Genomic DNA, 18,979 nt, shown 5'->3' on the forward strand with positions numbered 1-18,979 from the left:
TATGTTGGATGTTAATTAGTGCAATTTTATTTGGCAAATATACCAGCAGAGCAATCCCAGTTTATAAAGCCAATAACTGATAAATATTTTCAACTGAACATAACACAGACATTATATTTTTTCATAACTTTTATACTGAGAACAATTGAAATGTATATAGATTAAAAAATGAAATCAACTGATTTTTGTTTTGTTTGTGAAATGATATTATAATAGTGAATATGGTACATACCGGTATGTAGGTATGCATGTCTTGAAACATGAAATGAAAAATGGCTACCGGTAATTACATGTGAAACAGGAAAGAGAAGGAGCAATTAATATATTAACTCACCAGAACTAAAGGGACTGAACCTAAATTGGCCACCTTTCCATTGTTGGAAACGTAACTTTTGCAAGGATTAAATAGTAAAAATTATTATCAGTTGTAACCCCCTTCCCCGGTAAGATTCAACATACCGAGATGAATCATCCTTCTCCAATCTCTGTATTGTTCCACTGAGCTTTCATGACCCTGGGCCACAGCATTGATTCTTACAAGAGGGCGGAAAATTGTGAAAAAAAAAGTGGGGCAAAACAAGCATGTACCGGTAGCATCGGAGGGAGAACAGGGGCCTGCCCTAGCTCCTCCCCCTTTTCTCGCAGGAAACATTTTTCTTAAATTTACATATAAATAAATGTGTTATCATGGAGTTGTTGAAGTTGAAGTGAAAATAAGTTAAATAACAGTGAAATTGAAGATTGAATGCCCAATATGTTCATAAACAGAAGTTCTGTTTTTATTACACATAAGTAGGCCTATTTTGTGATACAACAATTCAAGCATGCATCCCGATTATAAAATTTAAACAAAAATTATTACGGAAACAACAAAAATATACATATCAGGAGTTCAAGAAATAAGTACAGTTGCTCAGGTGAGCAATTTGGCCCATGGACATAATGAATATTACTTTGACGCATAACGCGATGTAACAGTCTGTCATATAATAACGTTATATTCTAAATAAAACTTGCTTAGGTAAATAATGACACTTTATTTGCAAACAGTCTTTAGCATCTACGAAAACATAGCGTTAAGAATGATATGTATATTTTAGTAAATGCTCAAAAAATTCTCTACAGTCTGTGACAAAAACATATTTTGAGACGATTGCGCGAATACGACTCGCCGCATCGGACAGTTTCTATACTCATCGTTCTTCTTAAGGCATGTCCGTTCGGGAAAACGAGTTTCGGATGGGATACATTCGTCAATTACTGCCTCGTTTTCGTTTGGAAATAAGACCAACATGGCGGACTCGGAAGGAAGGAAGTGAATACGAGGGAATAGATTATCGACTTTTTCCCTGTTGTGTCAACCATATGAATTTAAGTATTTCCTCCAAATTTGCTACCTACTACTTAACTACAATGACGTGAAGCGGTGCAGACACCATGCAAGGAGAAGGGGGCTAGGGAGTAGAAAACCGTAGGAGAGAGATGGGAGCCCAACAAGGGAAAGAAGGAAATCCTAAACCGGCCAAATCCAAGACAAAGAAGGAACCGCCCCCGGCCAAGATTCCCCAGGGGAACTTTTTCCCTTCTGACCAACCCGGTAAGTGGTAGTTTCCGGACGCGTCCGCAACACGGATTCCATGTTAGATCTAACATAGGAACCCGGAGTACACAATGACTCACCCTACGTCAGCCGTGCTACTGTGTCTGGAGCAGCAGACATAACAAACACAGGGTGGTCAAGCTTCTGAGGGACATTTTCAGTTCAGAATCTCTAGGTTTGCATGAAAAATTGAGATCTCTTGAATTATTGAAAGGAATATTGACCTGTACATGATGTTACTGCACACAATATAGTTTTGTTTAGTTCTTTGTATCTTTTGCCATGTCCTAATGGTAGGCCCCTACCGAAATATTGGAATTTACCAACATGATTTTGAAGATTATTAATCAGTGTCAATAGGAAAGTATGTCAGGATTGATGCATAATACATTGAATATTATGTCCAAGAACATATTCATGATCCAGCTGTTATCTGCATTCAGTTAGCAGGCATTTGAACTACTTCAACTCATGAGGCAGGGATGGCATTATATTATTGTCTATGGAGAAAAATGTCTTTTAATTTAAAAATAACATAACATTTTTGTTTTTGTAATCATATACATGTTTGGGGGAGGTATTCAAGACCAGGCGTTGTTTACACTTGAACATTATTGTTGTGTATTTCAGAAATCCATGATCATGTACTGCTTATGTTTTGATGTAATATCATGAATATTATTAGAAACTGGGAAATCTTGATGAAGTTCAGTGTGTCCGTGAATTACATGGTCTCAAACTACTTTGTTACAAAGTATCATGAGTATGCAGTATCTTTATTTCGATATTTTCAGATCATTGTATTGTAACAGATTGTAAGGGTGTTCACGTGAATGCATAAAATTCATCAAGTCAGTTAGACCCTTTGGTTTATAAAAAATGCTCTGTCAACTGAGCTAAAAGGTTAATTCACTAGTTAGTGACGGTAGAAGCTTGGCAGTTCATAATCCATATATACTCATGACTTTCTTCCTCAGATTCTATTGAATTTCCAAATACATGTACTAATAGAGTCAAACGAAACTTCATTCCAGTCCAGGTGGTTTCAAACTTAAGATCTTTTGACTAATATACAAATGCTCTACCCACTGAGCTAAAAGATTAACCCACCCCAGGCTACCTAGTGGTAGTAGGGTGTAGCAGTAGCCGCAGTACTAAGCCTAAATGTACTGTATTACAGTATGAACATCAGTTGGGGGGGGGGGGGTCTAGAAATGAGAGGTTATTTATAAATAAGATAATGGTAACACATACAAAAAGAATTTTCCATTATTGATAATAAACAACAAAGTGCCAGACTTCAGAACAATACAGGGAAATTTCGATCAAGCTTGTAATTGCTAGAACATGTATTTCATTCATTTCTTATTTTTTGCACCATGACTCAATTTTTAGAAGTATCAACATGTATAAGTACTAAACTGCTTACTGATATTTATTATGCTGAATTCCAGAGGCTAATGAGATAAAAAAGAAGTTCAGATGTTCTCTGTACCAGTCTGCGTTGGTCACACTGGTTAATTGTTGATACTTTATAGTCTTTAATGGGTGAAGAATCAATTAAGAGTTTAAAACTGGTTTAAAGATACCCATCACAGTCTATCACATTTTAATTTCATTCTCAATTTATACTGTTCACTGACATTCGACAGACCATGGGCAAACTGATCTCATATAATATTAAATGTTTTAAATGTAGGCTTAAACTATATTTATAGAGAAAACTACCAATGACTTGCTTGTACTTTATATGTTCTTTGCAATTTTAAGAGCATCTAAGTGACCATTGGCCTGAAGAGGGTCAAGTGTTATCAGGCTCAAGGTTTGAATCTTCATCCAGAACTTCCTGTTTTCCAAGTTTATATGATAATGTCCGACTAAATGACAATTTATTTGCTACATCTAGTCTTCAAGCTAGTGATTGATAAACAGTATTTTGAGGATGGAGGAGTGAACCCACACCTAGATTACTCATCCTAGATCTGTAGTTTACCTCTTTGAATCTATTCAGATATAATGGGAAAGTTGTGTTACAGCTAGTACTTGAATAGATAGTTTTGCTGAAAGATATGTTCGTTTGTGGCTAGTCTATTGTCCAGCTGTTTAGAAAATATTAATCTATCTTGATTTGAATCTTCATTTCATTTCTGCAGGTGCTTGATTTACCACTGATGTTTTCCAATTTCATAGGGATTCTAATCATCATTTGATGTATAAAATACAATTGTGGTCCAGTATACTTGGTTTTCTCTTGCATGGTTCTTCTGACCTGATGATTTCAAACTCAATGTAGAAATACTGAAATAGCATATTAGACATGTTCAATGTGTTGAGGGTTAAGTGAAAGATTTTGCTAAGCTTTTGTTTCAACAATCCATTAAAGAATTCATGAGGCAGCAAGTGCACATTTTATTCAGTTTGACTGGATGAGTAGACATTTTTGCATGTTGTGGAAAAATCCAGCATTTGTCCTCCATGTCTCTTGGCTAGTCTTTAGGAGTTGCAGCTTGCAGCTTATTTTGGTTAATTAACCGTATTATACATTTAGCTGTTGGGATAGATGCCACTTGCATATCTTTGTTGTTACAGAATTTCAACCATGGAATTTTCAATTTTTCAATTATACAACTGAGCCATGTGCAGAACAGATATGCTGAGGACCTTAATTCATGTTTGAAGTTTCTTGAATGTTAGATTTTCTTCAATACACATTCTTGAAGAGGTTATGTAGAGTGCTCGACCCTTTTTCTACGTTTTATGTTTAATAATACAGATGTGTATTCAATGTTGGATGTCTATTTATGACATGTGGTTATTTGTGGCCTTATGGATAAAGGTATATATTGTAATATGAACTTGATGTTTACAATGGTCACTTTTAAGAGGAATTTGAGCGATTGTGTATTTAATAAGCTATTGTCAAGGGCAATGGCTTTGTTGAGTAATAACTTCAAAACCACAAAACCTCACAAGTGTACATATATCCTGATATGTGCTCGGTTTTATAAAGGGTTCAAGAACTTGTTACATATTTTCATTAAATGTTGTGTAATACCGTTAATTGAAAGGCAAATCAATGCACAAATACGTACATGCAAAACTTGTAATTTTACAATTTGTCTTACTAAAGTATTAGTGATGTTGGTCCAACAAGTACAAATACAGACAACCATCCAGCATGTCATAATGTGAACTGAAGTAAACATTTTAAATACTCTTTTAATACCATAACATCTTAAACAAATTATAACAATTTTGTTATTATATTATGATGAGGTAAATTTTTTTTTATTAAAACTTGATTTTTCCTTTGCCTAAAAATTTTGTTACATTTATTTCTGAATCAAAAATAAATTACACTTGTGGGGTTTACTGTATGCATGTAAATTGTACTTTGTGATTCAGAAAGAGGGATTCATTTTCAGTTATTGGTTTGTTTTCTCCATAAATGTGTGGTTACTACTTAGAATACCTGATACAGGACTTTGTTTGAGCTTGGAGGGATAATTAATATGTGGTGTTTTATTCCCTCCCTCACATTTCAGGCTTTTTAAATCAAACTAAGGTAATTTATTCATTAATTGAGGAGAGTTTTGCACCTAGTGACTGTCAAGTTTTGATAACATCATTTCATTCAAGGATTGAGAGAATAGGTCAGCAAGTAGAGCCATATATTTGAGACAAGCCCTGTATAACACTAAAAGTACTTGATGGTGATCGAGATTTGTTGATTGATTATCACAGGTAGTCAATTTTCTAAGGTAAATCTGTGATATGAAAATGTTGAATCTATCACAGGTGTGCTTAGTGTAACACCTGAGCTGCGATGTACACAGGTGACATGATCTTTCTTATTCATTTTAAACGTACAGGTATACACTACATGTAGATGTGGATAAACAGAGAGTTACTGGAAGGTGTTTACTTTGTCTAACAATCATGGTTTAAAGGGCAACTTTTGGAATCTTATGACCTAGTTCATAGAAAGAAATTTCCACTGTCGGCAAATTAACAGCATTTAGAAGAGCGTCTTGCCAGCTATTGCATATCGCTAAATATCGTATATGTCAATTTGAGATTTAAGAGTAAGTGGTAAATTCAGGAATATCTTAGTTTCACCCCAGCTACACAGCAGGGAAAAAACAAGTCTGATTTAGTCACAGTAGGAGTCGAACTGCCTAAAGGAACGAAGAAAATTGCTCAACAATAAAAAAGATACAAAAATGTATTGTTAACCTTTTTATGTTTAATGATGAGACTGGTTTTGGAGCTTGGTGTATTTGGCATATCATCAGCATGCTGGTCAGCTCTCCTCACCTGGACAGGTGCATAATGACACACCTGTGTATTGTTTGAGCACAGTACATATACACATGTAGTGTATATGGCAGTAGGAGGACTGTCCTGAGTCATGTGATCACTGACATTTAATCCTTCCCAAATCACAAAATTAACCCCATTTTAAAAGCAATAAATGTCATTTGATACACACCTACTGATAAGATCATAATGTTTACATGAAAAAACCTGATTTATAGATTGAGGATGATTTGACTCTAAGCATTGAAGATTTTCTTCTTTCTTTGAGTAACCAATGTATTTATGAATGAGCTGAAACAGCTGCTACATTTTTATGTCTTTGTTGTCACATGACGTACTTGACCTGAAGTTGATGGACAGGGAAGGTGTCGGCCATTAGTGAGTAGTGCAGCCTGATCATTATTCAGAAATAACAGATTGAGAGAGGCAGTGTAGCCAGTGGCCACTGAGACGGAACATTTCTGTGTGTGTGAGGCCTGATGAAGAGAGACACAGAGACGACAGTCTACTGTGTGGTTTGGTAGAGGGTGTGGTCATTTATGTTCTATGAACACAAAAATTAGAAATAAAATGGCATGTAATTATACATCAAAGTGACAGCCTGTTTATATATGGGAGAATTTAAAATGCGACATACATGCAGAGCTTTTGTATTATGAGAGCAAACTTATTTTTTTACTTCACTGATATTGTACATGTAACCAAGCATCAGTCAGCCACTTCCTATTAATGATCTCTTTGTGTAATTCATCAATCACCTTAAAACCTGAAGAAAGAGGTATTAATTGTATGTGGAATGAGAAACCACCAGTGAAATATTGATTTTTTGCTATTTACTGCATGGTGCATGAGGCGCAGGGAATTGATTCTGGTGTAAAGCCTGGATGTGATTTTTTTTACTTTGTTCAGAATATTACTCTGACCTTTCTTCACTGATTGCTTATTAGTATGAGCAAAATTGTAGTACATGTAATAGGTTTTTTCCTGTACAAGATCTGGTCAGAAAAGGAGTGAAAGGTTGCAGAATTTGATGCTTTGATAAAGCCAGTCGAATTCTGACAGTGTAGATAGCAGGTCGGTGACCATCAAGCTTTCCGATGTGTCAGAAGAAAAACCTTGATGTCTGCCATAGAAACAGACAGATTGCTGCAAATAAAACAAGCTTGCCTGAGATCATTTTGATAACTGAAAGGAGCAAGTTTCTTTGTGTAGTATGTTGAAATCTCTGTGTATGTTTTGTATCAGTCGAGATACAATACCAAGTGCTTTCTTGCACTGGAGAGTTTTTTTTCTATACACAAGATTATGTATATGTATTCAGATTATTCCATATGCCTGATTGCCCTGATGAGAGTTTACAGAGTAGTGTGTAATTGAACAACAGACGGGTTTGAATAATGAGAATTTATGTATATGCAGATAATAGAACTCAACTTACAGATAGCTGTGTTAAGGAAAAAGAAAAGTTGATTATGCAGCCATAACTCTCAGATTATGCTTGGCATTCTTATAGGTTTTTATCACAACAATGAGATAATCAGGAGAATTGAATGATGTACATGTCATTATCTGGTTCATGATAGATGTCGCTTAATGAACTGAGTGTCAGTTTATAGGAGAACATTTGATAATTGAAGTGGATATTAATTAACAGTCATTTACCAGTTCATGTACTTTTTCTACATGTTAGATAATCATTCATCCATTGTTCTATAGTTTTAATAGTTAATAGATGTACACTTATTTCCTTAAATTGTGATAAAAACGCTAGAAGAAAAAACTCTACGTTAATTGAATTTGATAATAGAAAAATAGGTGTTCTTTAATATTACCTGTTAAATAATCATACCGGCAATGTACTAGTTTGAATACTTGAAAGTACATGAATGTATTTCCTTGTAATTGAAAAAAAATAAAAGCGGTATAGATATTAATACCAAACTTTTCATGTTGATTTAATCTGATTTTTGTTAATACTGCTTGTTAAAAACAGCTATACTTGACTTTTTGTTGACCTTCAGATACACCGACCTTGACGACCCGGCCTCTACCTCCATCTCCTCTAGGTGACTTCCTGAACACAAAATGGATGTCGAAGGAGAACCTGCTAGCACAGAACGAGGATGATCCCAATTTGTTTGTGGCTTTGTATGACTTTCAATCAGGGGGAGACAACCAGCTCAGCATTATCAAAGGTACCAGTCTTATTAGCCCCAGAACCAAAATATCTTTATGTCGTTTTGATTAAGAATGAATCCAGAAATTTCATTCTCTTTGAATAGTACATTTATTGTCTATCCATGCATTGAGAAGGAATGCTAAAAATACAAAATGTTATCATCTTTATTGACTTTAAATATTATATAACTTCTATGAGTAAGACGGTATACCAGCCTGAGCATGATGCAGGTTGATTGCCACCATAAAAGTACATGTACTTGGATTCTTAAGGGAAATCAGTAATTGAATAATAATTGAAGAATTATTAAAGAATGTTCCAATATTTGGCAATTGTTTTGAGAATAAAAAAAGTTATTGTTAGTTTCTTAAATATGTTGCTGTTGTGAATCAGTTGTTGTTTTTCTGTAGAAAAGAGATAACGATTTGATTGTTGTGTCTCTAAAATTTCTTCAACGTTAGTTTGAATTGTTGAAAATAGAATATGAAGTTGTTGTATCTCTGTATAATTGTGTTGTGTATAGACAAAATAGACCTGGCTTTATCACTTGAAGTTGTATTATCCATTAATTCTTTATCTATTACCTGGCAACAATAAGACATCATCTCAATTATCTGTCTTGTTCAATAAAACAGCATTACAAGAACTGGTATATCAATCAGGAGAATGCACGGCAGAGTGCATGAGGGATATTGATTTTGGCTTGGTCTTCACACTTGCTGTAGGTGTGCTCAGTATAAACACTGCCATGCATCTTAATGCTGCAATACTGATGTTGTCTTATCAATTGTGCAGGAAATCTCTGGCTACAATTGACTTTGCTGTCACTTAACACAATATGGAGCCCTTGTGTGGGGTGATAAGAACTGCATGTCTGTGTCGTTAGATTAATATTAAAATCTGTAGTTTGACAGATAAGGTTTATAATGGGAAAAATATTTAGAAAAAGGGGGACAAAACAAAATGATATTTTGGTTTTCAAGGCATATTTTCAAGTACGGGTATACACAATTGTATTTTTAAAAAAAATATGGATCTGGGAGTGTTTATAAAATTTCTCACCAACTAAGTAACTAAAACTAAAAGTTTGCAGAACGCTAAATGTTTTAAGATGATGTATTTAAAAAAAATTAAATTTGCTGTTAGAGAAATGAGAATTGGAAAGGACATATGATAATGGTAAGAAAAAGGTGTATAAGTTCTATAAATTAAATACAGCATCTCAATTTAGGTTTTAGGGATCCTTTACTGCTATTTTGTTGGCATTAGATTGTTTTTCCTTGCAAAAAGGTTTGTCTAAATTGCTAGCTCAGTGGTTATGTATCAAGACTAGAGAACAGCAGGTTTTGAGTCCAATATGGCTGGGCTTTGTGTTTTACATATTATTCAAAATACCAGGTAATCATGTTTTCAATAAACCCCCCCCCCCCCTCTGCAAAAAGAAAAAATGAATAAATATAAGAAAAAAATTAAAATTTCATTTTCAAAAGCCCATATTTTTGTTTGAAAAGCAATCCTAGAAATCTGGACAAGTTTGACAAATTTGAGAATATCTTTCAGTATGTTGCAGCATCTTTAATAGTCTTTAGATTTTAGATGTACATTGATCTGCAATAAAATACATGTACCAAATAGTGGTAGCTTGTGAAATTTATATCTCAACTGAATGCTTTAATTTTGTGAAATTTCTACTCTGTAGTGTGAAATGAATTAATTTCTTTGCTTTAAATTTATTTCTATATTGTATTTTTATTTTTCAAAAATTATTTTAAATTTTGGTTTGCTTGTGTGTTGTTTGTTATTTATGTACATGCATGTGACTTTCTGCTACATCTTTCTATCACCTTGCACTTTGTTGAAGGGGAACAAATCACAATCTTGGGGTATAACAAGGGTGGCGAGTGGTGTGAGGTCAAGAACAAAGCTGGGGAGATTGGCTGGGTGCCTAGCAACTACATTGCCCCTGTCAACAGTCTGGACAAGTTCTCCTGGTACCATGGACAGATCTCCAGAAATGCCTCCGAGTACCTGCTCAGTAGCGGCATCAACGGCAGCTTCCTTGTTAGAGAAAGTGAAAGTAGTCCAGGTCAAAGGTCAATCTCTGTACGGTTTGAAGGACGGGTCTACCATTACAGAATTAGTGATGACTCAGATGGAAAGGTAAGTTTAGTGTCTTTTGTAATGCTTTAACATACAATTGAACCAAATAAATTACATATTTAACATTTACATGCAGTATTTCCCATAAGCTAGAAGAATAAATGAATGGATTTAAAAAAAAGTTTCTGAGACTGATATGTGTACTAGTTCTGGATGCAATGTTTGTTAGGTTTACGTGACAGCTGAGCACAGATTCAACACTCTAGCTGAACTAGTCCACCACCACTCCATTCACTCTGATGGTCTGGTCACCACTCTCCTGTATCCAGCACCAAAACGCCAGAAACCCACAGTGTTTGGCCTCAGTCCAGAGCCAGATAGGTGGGAGATAGAGAGGACTGAGATTGCCATGAAGCATAGGCTAGGTCAGTAGGTCAGGCTGGGGACAGCAGGATTAAATGGAGCATTTTTTCATTTTCTTTATTTTTGAAGGAGCAACGGATTTGTTAAGATCAAGATTTATTCATTGCAGGTGGAGGACAGTATGGAGATGTGTATGAAGCAATATGGAAGCGCTACAATAAAACAGTGGCTGTCAAAACTCTGAAAGAGGACACCATGGCTCTCAAAGATTTCCTGGAGGAAGCCTGTATCATGAAAGAGATGAAGCACCCCAATCTAGTCCAATTACTAGGTAGGGATTTGTTTTTTCAGAGTCCTTGTTTCCTTTTTTGTGCTGATACATGATGTAGATTCAAAATTCAACTTTGTTTTATCATATTTGAAGTGTTGGTAGGTTTTGAAAACAGGGCTTTGACTGTTCAAGACAACTCCTTCTAAACAAAAGTTTTTGTATTTTAAAATTTAACCAAAGTAGAAATTTTTGTTCTTGATCTGACCTGTGAGCACAAACTTTGTGCTTTTTTTCAAAGAATGAATAGTGTAGAGGAAATGTGTCTGGTAATTTTACAAAGCACAGTTCTTTGCAAATGTTGATGGCCGTAGTCAGTATATTATTTACTGTGGAATCATTAGAATTCGTCGTGGCTCAATTTTCGTGGTATTCGTGGGTATCCCTTCCCCACAAATTTAAATCCTCAACAAAATTTTTTTTTTGGAAAGAGTTATCTTTGTTATTTAAACAGTAACCAACACATCCACGTAATTACATCCCCGCGAACGAGCGAAGAAGTCACAATCCACGAAAATTGGCCCCCATGAATTTAAATGATTCCACAGTATATGAAGTATTTGTATAAAGCAATGAAAATTAATCAAGAAAAAACCCTCATAATATTATGATACAACCGGTAGCCTATAGGATAATTTTCTTCATTTAAAATAAACAAAGACCTTATAATATACAATATATTTTTTTGTAGGTGTTTGTACACGAGAGCCTCCTTTCTACATTGTAACGGAGTTTATGGCCCAGGGTAACTTGTTGGATTACTTGCGTAGTACCTCTAAAGATGACATCGGCCCTACAGTATTGATGTACATGGCTACACAGATAGCTTCAGGAATGGCCTATTTGGAGGCCAGATGCTTCATACACAGGTCAGTGGTCTTATTATACATTGAGGAAAAAAATGAGACAATACTGGAACATGTTACTGCCCCTGCATGTAACATTGCTCAAACGTTTTTTCACTTATTAGCCATATTTTATGATTTTTATGTCTAAATATAAAAACGAATGCATTTATATTCTATCTGTAAATGATGCCAGAAATGGATGATGATATATATTTACCGGTACATTTAATTACAATGTACATTTTTTGTGACCTGTTACAGAGACTTGGCTGCCAGGAACTGCTTGGTGGGCCCAGACCACCTGGTGAAGGTGGCAGACTTTGGTCTGGCACGACTCATGAAGGATGATACTTACACTGCTCATGCTGGGGCAAAGTTTCCCATCAAATGGACTGCCCCAGAGGGCCTTGCCTTCAACAGATTCTCCACCAAGTCAGATGTTTGGGGTATAGTTCACTTCTCAGTTTGTCAGTAGTAACACTCTATCTACTGTAGAAGCGCATATTTACGTTGGGTCGGAATTTCGTTGTTTTTAAATCAAATAAAATTTTGTTGGCATTTAATTTCATCATATCGTAATCTCTTTGTATGGTGGCATATCTCTGCCCCTTGTGTGCAAGTTATTTTTCTATCACATGTCAACATGCAAGATAAATATGTTGACATGCAAGATAATTATGTCGACATGCAACAAAACTATGTTGACATGCAAGAAAATTGCAATTAGATAAAAATTATTCAAAATCTCAAATATCGCCCACCTGTGACATCCTAGATGCTAGATGCTACCTTTTTATGTTGACCTGCAACTTATTTATGTTAACATGCAAGATAAATATGCTGACATGCAACTTATTTATGTCAACATGCAACTTATCTATGTCGACAGGGAAATTATTTATGTCAACGTGCAACTTACTTATGTTTACATGCGAGATAAATATGTTGACATGCAACTTATAAGTTGTATGTCAACATATATTGTAACTTAGTCGGATGTCGACATAAATATGTTGCATGTCAACATATTTATCTTGCATGTTAACATAAATTAGTTGCATGTTGACATAAATAAGTTGCATGTCAACATAAAGAAGTTGCATGTTAACATCAATAGGTAGCGTATCTAGCATCTTGGGTGTCACATGTTGGCGATATTTGAGATTTTTTATAACTCTTATTTGATTGCAGTTTTCTTGCATGTCAACATAGTTATGTTGCATGTTGACATAACCATCTTGCATGTCAACATATTTATCTTGCATGTCAACATATTTATCTTGCATGTCGACATAATTAGTAGAAAAATAACTTGCACACAAGGGGCAGAGATGTGCCACCATATCTTTGTAATCATTAATACTTGGAATAAAAATTCGTCATGGATTTACAGTCGCACCTGTTTTAAGCGGCCACCTGTGGGACAATGCCAAACTGGCCGCTAAAGACAGGTGGCCTCTTATTCCAGGTTTCAAATTAATGGGGAAAAAACATCGAGTATTTTCATTTTGGCTCTATTGGACAGATTTATTAATAGCATCTGTAATGGCGGCGTACACAGAGATGGTGAATGCACAGCTCGGATTGCTAAAAAAACAGTTTATATTAATTTTAAATGGCCATTTTAATTCCATTTATCTATCAAGGGATTAAGAACAAAACATTTTCTGCTAAATACGCCCAAATGATAATTTTCAAGGGATTAAATGCAGTAAACAAACAGAAGTAGCGTTTCCGTACAAAGGCTACTTACTGAACTACGATAGCTGATGTTTTACCTTTTAAAAAAGTATCAAAATTCCATTCTTATATATATTAAGAACCCGTTTTATTATCTCAAAGAAATTTTCTAGGAAAAAAAGTGCATATTACCGGCTAATTGCTGCACATGTTAAGCTGTTCCGCGCAAGACTGGCCATATACAATGACTTTGTAATGAAGTATATAAGTACGTGTCGATATATAAACAACACAAAACAGGTGTTATGATAATCAATTTTGACATTAAATCTCAGCAGACTTCAAATAACACACTCAATTATTTGTCATTAACTCATTATCAGCTTTCGAAGTTTGGCTTCTTTCGATACGGGGTCACATGTCAGATTCAAAAGTCATGTGACAAAACAGACAAAATGGCCGTTGAAAACAGGCATGTTGAAGCCACGGGACCTAAAAACAGTGGCCGCTGGCCGCGTTAGACAGGTGGCCGCTTAAATCAGTTAAAATATAGTGTAAAACTAAACGGGCGGGATTAAAACTGGCCGCTCATGGCGAGTGGCCGCTGATTAAAGGTGGCCGTAACAGCAGGTGCGACTGTAATTTCGTTGATTTATACTGCCAACGAAAATAACGAAATTGAATCCTCAACGAATATTTCTGCTTCTACAGTATAACAAAAAAGTTCTGAAAAGCATATCTTGAACGCAATACAGTACTAGATTTGTGTTTTGAGCTGAAATGGCAATATGCATAATAAAGGGTAAACCTGTTTTGTTTTCTTTAGCATTTGGGGTCCTTCTTTGGGAACTGGCCACCTATGGGATGTCACCTTACCCAGGGGTTGAGCTGACAGAAGTGTATCATCTGCTAGAGAGACAGTATAGAATGGACCGGCCAGCTGGCTGTCCTGCTAACGTCTATGAACTTATGATGAAATGTTAGTACCATTTAATGTGAAAGAGGGTGTCTGTATTATTACACTGTATCTAAAGGTTAATTCATCATGTAATAAGAAAGAAAATAGGTATGTTAATTGCATGTTCTTTACTGGAATTTGAATGATTATATATTCCAAAGATTAGTAAATATTGAAAAATAAGATGTATCATAGATATAATTGATTCAAGGACAGATATTACAAAAATAATTTGTAACTAAACATACCTGTACAAAGGTTATTGAATCTTTCCTCTTAATAGGCTGGCAGTGGGATCCTAAGGACCGACCTACATTTCAAGAGATCCACAACTCCTTAGAACACATGTTTGACAAGTCAAGTCTAAATGAAGGTAAGGCATTAAGCAACTACCGGTAACTGTTTATAAATATATGTAAACATTTTTCATGATTTCCTCAAATGTTTTGGTCATGTATGGATATTGTAGATGTTATTGCTTTCTTCTATTGCAGAAATCGAGAAAGAGTTGGAGAAAACAGACTCCAAGAAAATTCCAATTCTACAGTCCTCCAAGAAAAGGAATGTAGCAGAGAGTGACCTCATAGCAGATGGAGGACAAATGAGTGCTAGTATGTATTGTTCTGTATTCACAAAGGAGTTGTGTTTTGTAAATACTGTTATATGTACAGATAAATTTCATGTTACGATAGGAAGACGTTGAAGAGTAACATTATATGATATTAAATGGAAAAGTAAGATACACATATATTTATTGTTCCAAATGATAAAGTGTGTTATGGAGAAAAGTTGACATCAGATTGAAAAATTTTGTAATCAATTATGATTTGTTACCGTAATTCAAAGTAATTGCAAAATTTTTAACGCCTTTTCTGTCTTTTTTAGGTTCCACACCATTAACTGGAAGAAAGGTTTTACCCTCCAGGAATTCAGATGAATCACTGCGACAGGTGTCTGCTGTATTATCAAACAAGGCCAAGAAAAAGGGTGGGGTGGCACCCCCTCCTCCACGAAGGACCACATCTTGTAAAGAGGAAAATTCAAGTATGGAGAGTGAATTAAAGGCCAAGATGAAGCTTCAAAAAGCCAAGATCGAAAGTTCTGGTAGTAAAGTGGATTTCTATGGCGAGAATGACTTGGACCAATCCTCTGTTAGTGACTTTGGACCAACAATTTCGTTGCAACCATCCAAGCGTTTAGAACTGGGATCACCGAAAACGTTCCAGAGAATGGATTCCAAAGAAGGAATGAGAACTTCAGAGGATGGAAGCATTGGCCAAAACAGTTCCGACAGTGTTAAGCGAGCACCTATAGACAAATCAAAATACATGATTAATGTGGATAGTGCAACTAAATCTCCTTCTCAAGGAGATAAAAACGCTACCCGGAAATTCTCTATTCCTTATCATCGAGAACTAAGACTAGCTTCTGATGTTGAAAACACAAGAAAGTCAGACAAGGAGACCAACACAAATTTCTTAGAGGAGAACAAAGACTTTGGTCAGGTGCAAGTGAAAGGTAGAACGTATCCTAAGAAAGCTCTACCTCTTCCATCACATGCTCTTCAGAGAAAAAAGTCAGGTGAACCATTCAGGAGAGTCGAATCTGAAAAAAGCAGTACAATGGTAGCCAGGAGTTTAGACGCGGAATCTGATCAAGTCACCATTGGTCGATTAGATGTGAACAATGTAACAAAAGCTATAAGTCGTTATGGGACCATTCCCAAAGGCAGGCGGATCGAAGCTTACTTAGCCTCCATGGAAAGCAATGTGGAGCAGCAAAGAGTAGACAACCTTCCCACCGTGGAAGATCACGATTCTGGAACAGACACAGCAAGCATCGCTTCATGTCCGGTGTTGTTACCAGAAAGTGAGAATGGACCAGCTGTTGATCAATGGAGACAAAACCAAAATGTGGTCCCTCCTGATTCTGTAGAAGGAATAAAACCTGAACCTAATGTAAAACCATCTGCTGTTGTTAAGTCACAGTCTCATCATGTGATAGCTGAGAATCAAAATTCTCATTTTAATTCCCTTCTTCAAAGACAGAAATCAGACTTAACACACACTGGTGGTGCTTTAGACTCTTTTTCTAGGCAATATCCTGATCCAGCTCAGAAACCAAAACCTAGTCCACGATTATCCAGAATGTACACTGACCCCCCGGATCAAGAAAACCATCATGATAAGAGCATGGACCAAGTGCCCCCTTCCTCTATGTCCCAGAGTTTGTACAAATCTCTTCCTAGCTACTCTGTAGACAAATCTGGAGACAATGTATTCAATCCCAAGCTTCCCTCAGAAATTAAGAAACAGTCAGATTTTAATTCCCCTAACATGAGGCCACATCTCGCTCAAAAAATGAGGTCAGCATCAATTGGTGATTATCCGTACACTGAGGAGGCTGCTGAGAAGGAAGACAAACAGAGTGCTTCAGTGTTATCAAAAGTAGCAATGTTTCAGTCTGCAGGCCCAGACTTTGGACAGTTTAAACCCTTTGCTAGAGGAGAGCATGATAGGAATTCAATGAGGGAAGGAAAAGCAAGTAACATTGATGACATTATTGGTAGTAAACCAAAACCACCCCCACATAGTATGCAGCAGATGTTTATGTCAAAATCTACATTTGATTCCTTGGAGCCAGTGCATGAAAATTATCCACATGGAGGGGGAAATTCGGATTCGGACCTTCCTGTCGTGTCTCGTGACAGTATTCTTAATTTGTCAGAAGATGTCTTATCTTCTCTTCAAAACTTAACCAGCACAGGAAACAAAAACAGCGCAAACTTTATGATCCTGTATGAAAAAGTTCTACAGTTTCATGACTTATGTTCTCAGTTCTTTGATTCCATGCCCCCTCACGCTAAGTTTCACGCCAAGGAATTATTATCACGCCTACTGACTCAAAGTGAAAATGTCAAAACCATTTGTAGTTCCAACCCCTCAATGGGAATGAAAATTATTAGTGATGTCCATGCCTCTATCCAAGAAACTGTGGATCTGATAAGAAAATGAGCTTTGAACTTGCATGTAAATCCAGTTTTAATCTCTGAACAGTGAAATTTGTCAGGTTGTATTCCTGGGGCATGTGTACTTTTTAATATGACATACATGTATATATGTATTTTTACTTTTAATAGCGTCTCAGTTTATCAAGTGCTGGCATTGCTATTCCACACAAACATTGATTTTTTTTTTTATATGAAATGGCATTATTTTTCACAGCATTGCCAATGTATTACTATACACTAGGTTGTAAGTTGCATTCAGTGGCCTGATAAGGTTGTCTATAGAGTTATGCCCCTTTCTGATTTTAAAAGAGCATGTTCCAGAGATCTTGAGAATCTTCCATGTATTTTAACCAAGGTGTCATATTTTGTGTGAAACTCATTTATTCTCATCTGTAGGGTTTTCATCATTTTTTTCGTTCCTGCTCTGTAGATAGATCACCAGTGTAATACTGCGGCTGATTTCACAACCTTGAGGTTTCTTCTCTACAATCTTTTGATTGGTTAGCTTCTTTATTTGCAATATGAACTGTCGTATACAAGCGTAAAATATAAATTTGGGACAGAGACAAAACAAAATCTTTTTATTGAATACTTTTAATTTCCTGCGATGGACATCTTGAAATTGGACATGATCTAATGGTGCAATATAACAATTATTTTTTGAGTTTGAAAAAAGTAATAGTATCATCATTTTCAAATTTGAAACATAAGGAATTGGTTGTTAAAAAAGAGGTATTAAATGAATATTTTACATCAGAATGATTGTTTTAGTGATTGGCAGTCAATATCCAGTATATTTTGGTTTAAAATAAAACACAGCTTTGCTATGTTTGTACATGTACAAATATTTTCTGTTTATTGTCTGTAGTGTGTGTAGGGTTAGCTCCAATTGTTTTGGAGTACCACATAAATGAGAGAGAATGTGGGATGATTAAGTTATTGGAGAACAAACCGTTGTAGCAATGTGAATGATAGAGGACTTCCATGTTCTTCATACATGTCCAGAAAGCAAGCTTTATTTAACTTCTTTTTAATACTCAAGGTTACCATAATTTGTAAATGAATCTTTTCAATGAAAAATACATTTATATAAGTGATCAATTTGTTTGTTGTTTTATCAAAGTCACTCGTTATTAATTACCGGTAGTCGGAAATATCAGACGTTTGATATAAGATATTTTGGTTAAAAGCCAAAACAGATATTTTAGACAATTTAATAATCTTCAGAAATGGTATGAAGGAGAAGTTTTAATATGAGAGACCTAGTTTTAACTTTTGTATTTTGGAAGATTACTGTAAACGTATTATATTTGGCTTGTACGATATTTAGTTTTTGAACAAATTGGCGTGGATTTGAATTAGACTTTTCTGAATGTGACTATTCTTGTACGTATATTAATGGCATTTAGTGATAAACTTGATTTAGCGGAAGCCGAATTCTGCCAAAAGCGCTAAAAAGAATACACAGCCAAATGTAGTACGTTTACAGTATAAAGGCAAGCTCAAAATTTACATAATCATAAAATAAAAAGCAAAGCTGTTTTAAATTCTTAATCCATTCATAAGGAATTTGATTTTTGAATGAATCACTTT

General features: G+C 35.5%; 1 protein-coding gene across 2 annotated transcripts; it reads left to right on the forward strand.

Annotated features, from left to right (window-relative positions):
• Nucleotides 1-1,268: 1,268 nt before the first annotated feature.
• On the forward strand, nucleotides 1,269-18,483 carry LOC105321223 (tyrosine-protein kinase Abl). Of its 2 annotated transcripts, none has more exons than XM_011419477.4 (11): nucleotides 1,269-1,597; nucleotides 7,942-8,115; nucleotides 9,961-10,259; nucleotides 10,429-10,624; nucleotides 10,732-10,893; nucleotides 11,582-11,759; nucleotides 12,000-12,184; nucleotides 14,245-14,397; nucleotides 14,660-14,749; nucleotides 14,871-14,987; nucleotides 15,262-18,483. In XM_011419477.4, exons 1-11 carry the CDS (start codon nucleotides 1,483-1,485, stop codon nucleotides 17,388-17,390), a joined length of 3,798 nt encoding a protein of 1,265 aa, XP_011417779.3. In that variant the 5' UTR covers nucleotides 1,269-1,482; the 3' UTR covers nucleotides 17,391-18,483. The 2 variants fall into 2 exon arrangements, with proteins under 2 accessions (XP_011417779.3, XP_065931863.1); XM_066075791.1 differs by having other exon boundaries at nucleotides 7,942-8,114; nucleotides 9,957-10,259.
• Nucleotides 18,484-18,979: the final 496 nt, after the last annotated feature.

Source organism: Magallana gigas, chromosome 2 (assembly GCF_963853765.1).
Source record: "Magallana gigas chromosome 2, xbMagGiga1.1, whole genome shotgun sequence".
Taxonomy (NCBI): Eukaryota; Metazoa; Mollusca; class Bivalvia; order Ostreida; family Ostreidae; genus Magallana; species Magallana gigas.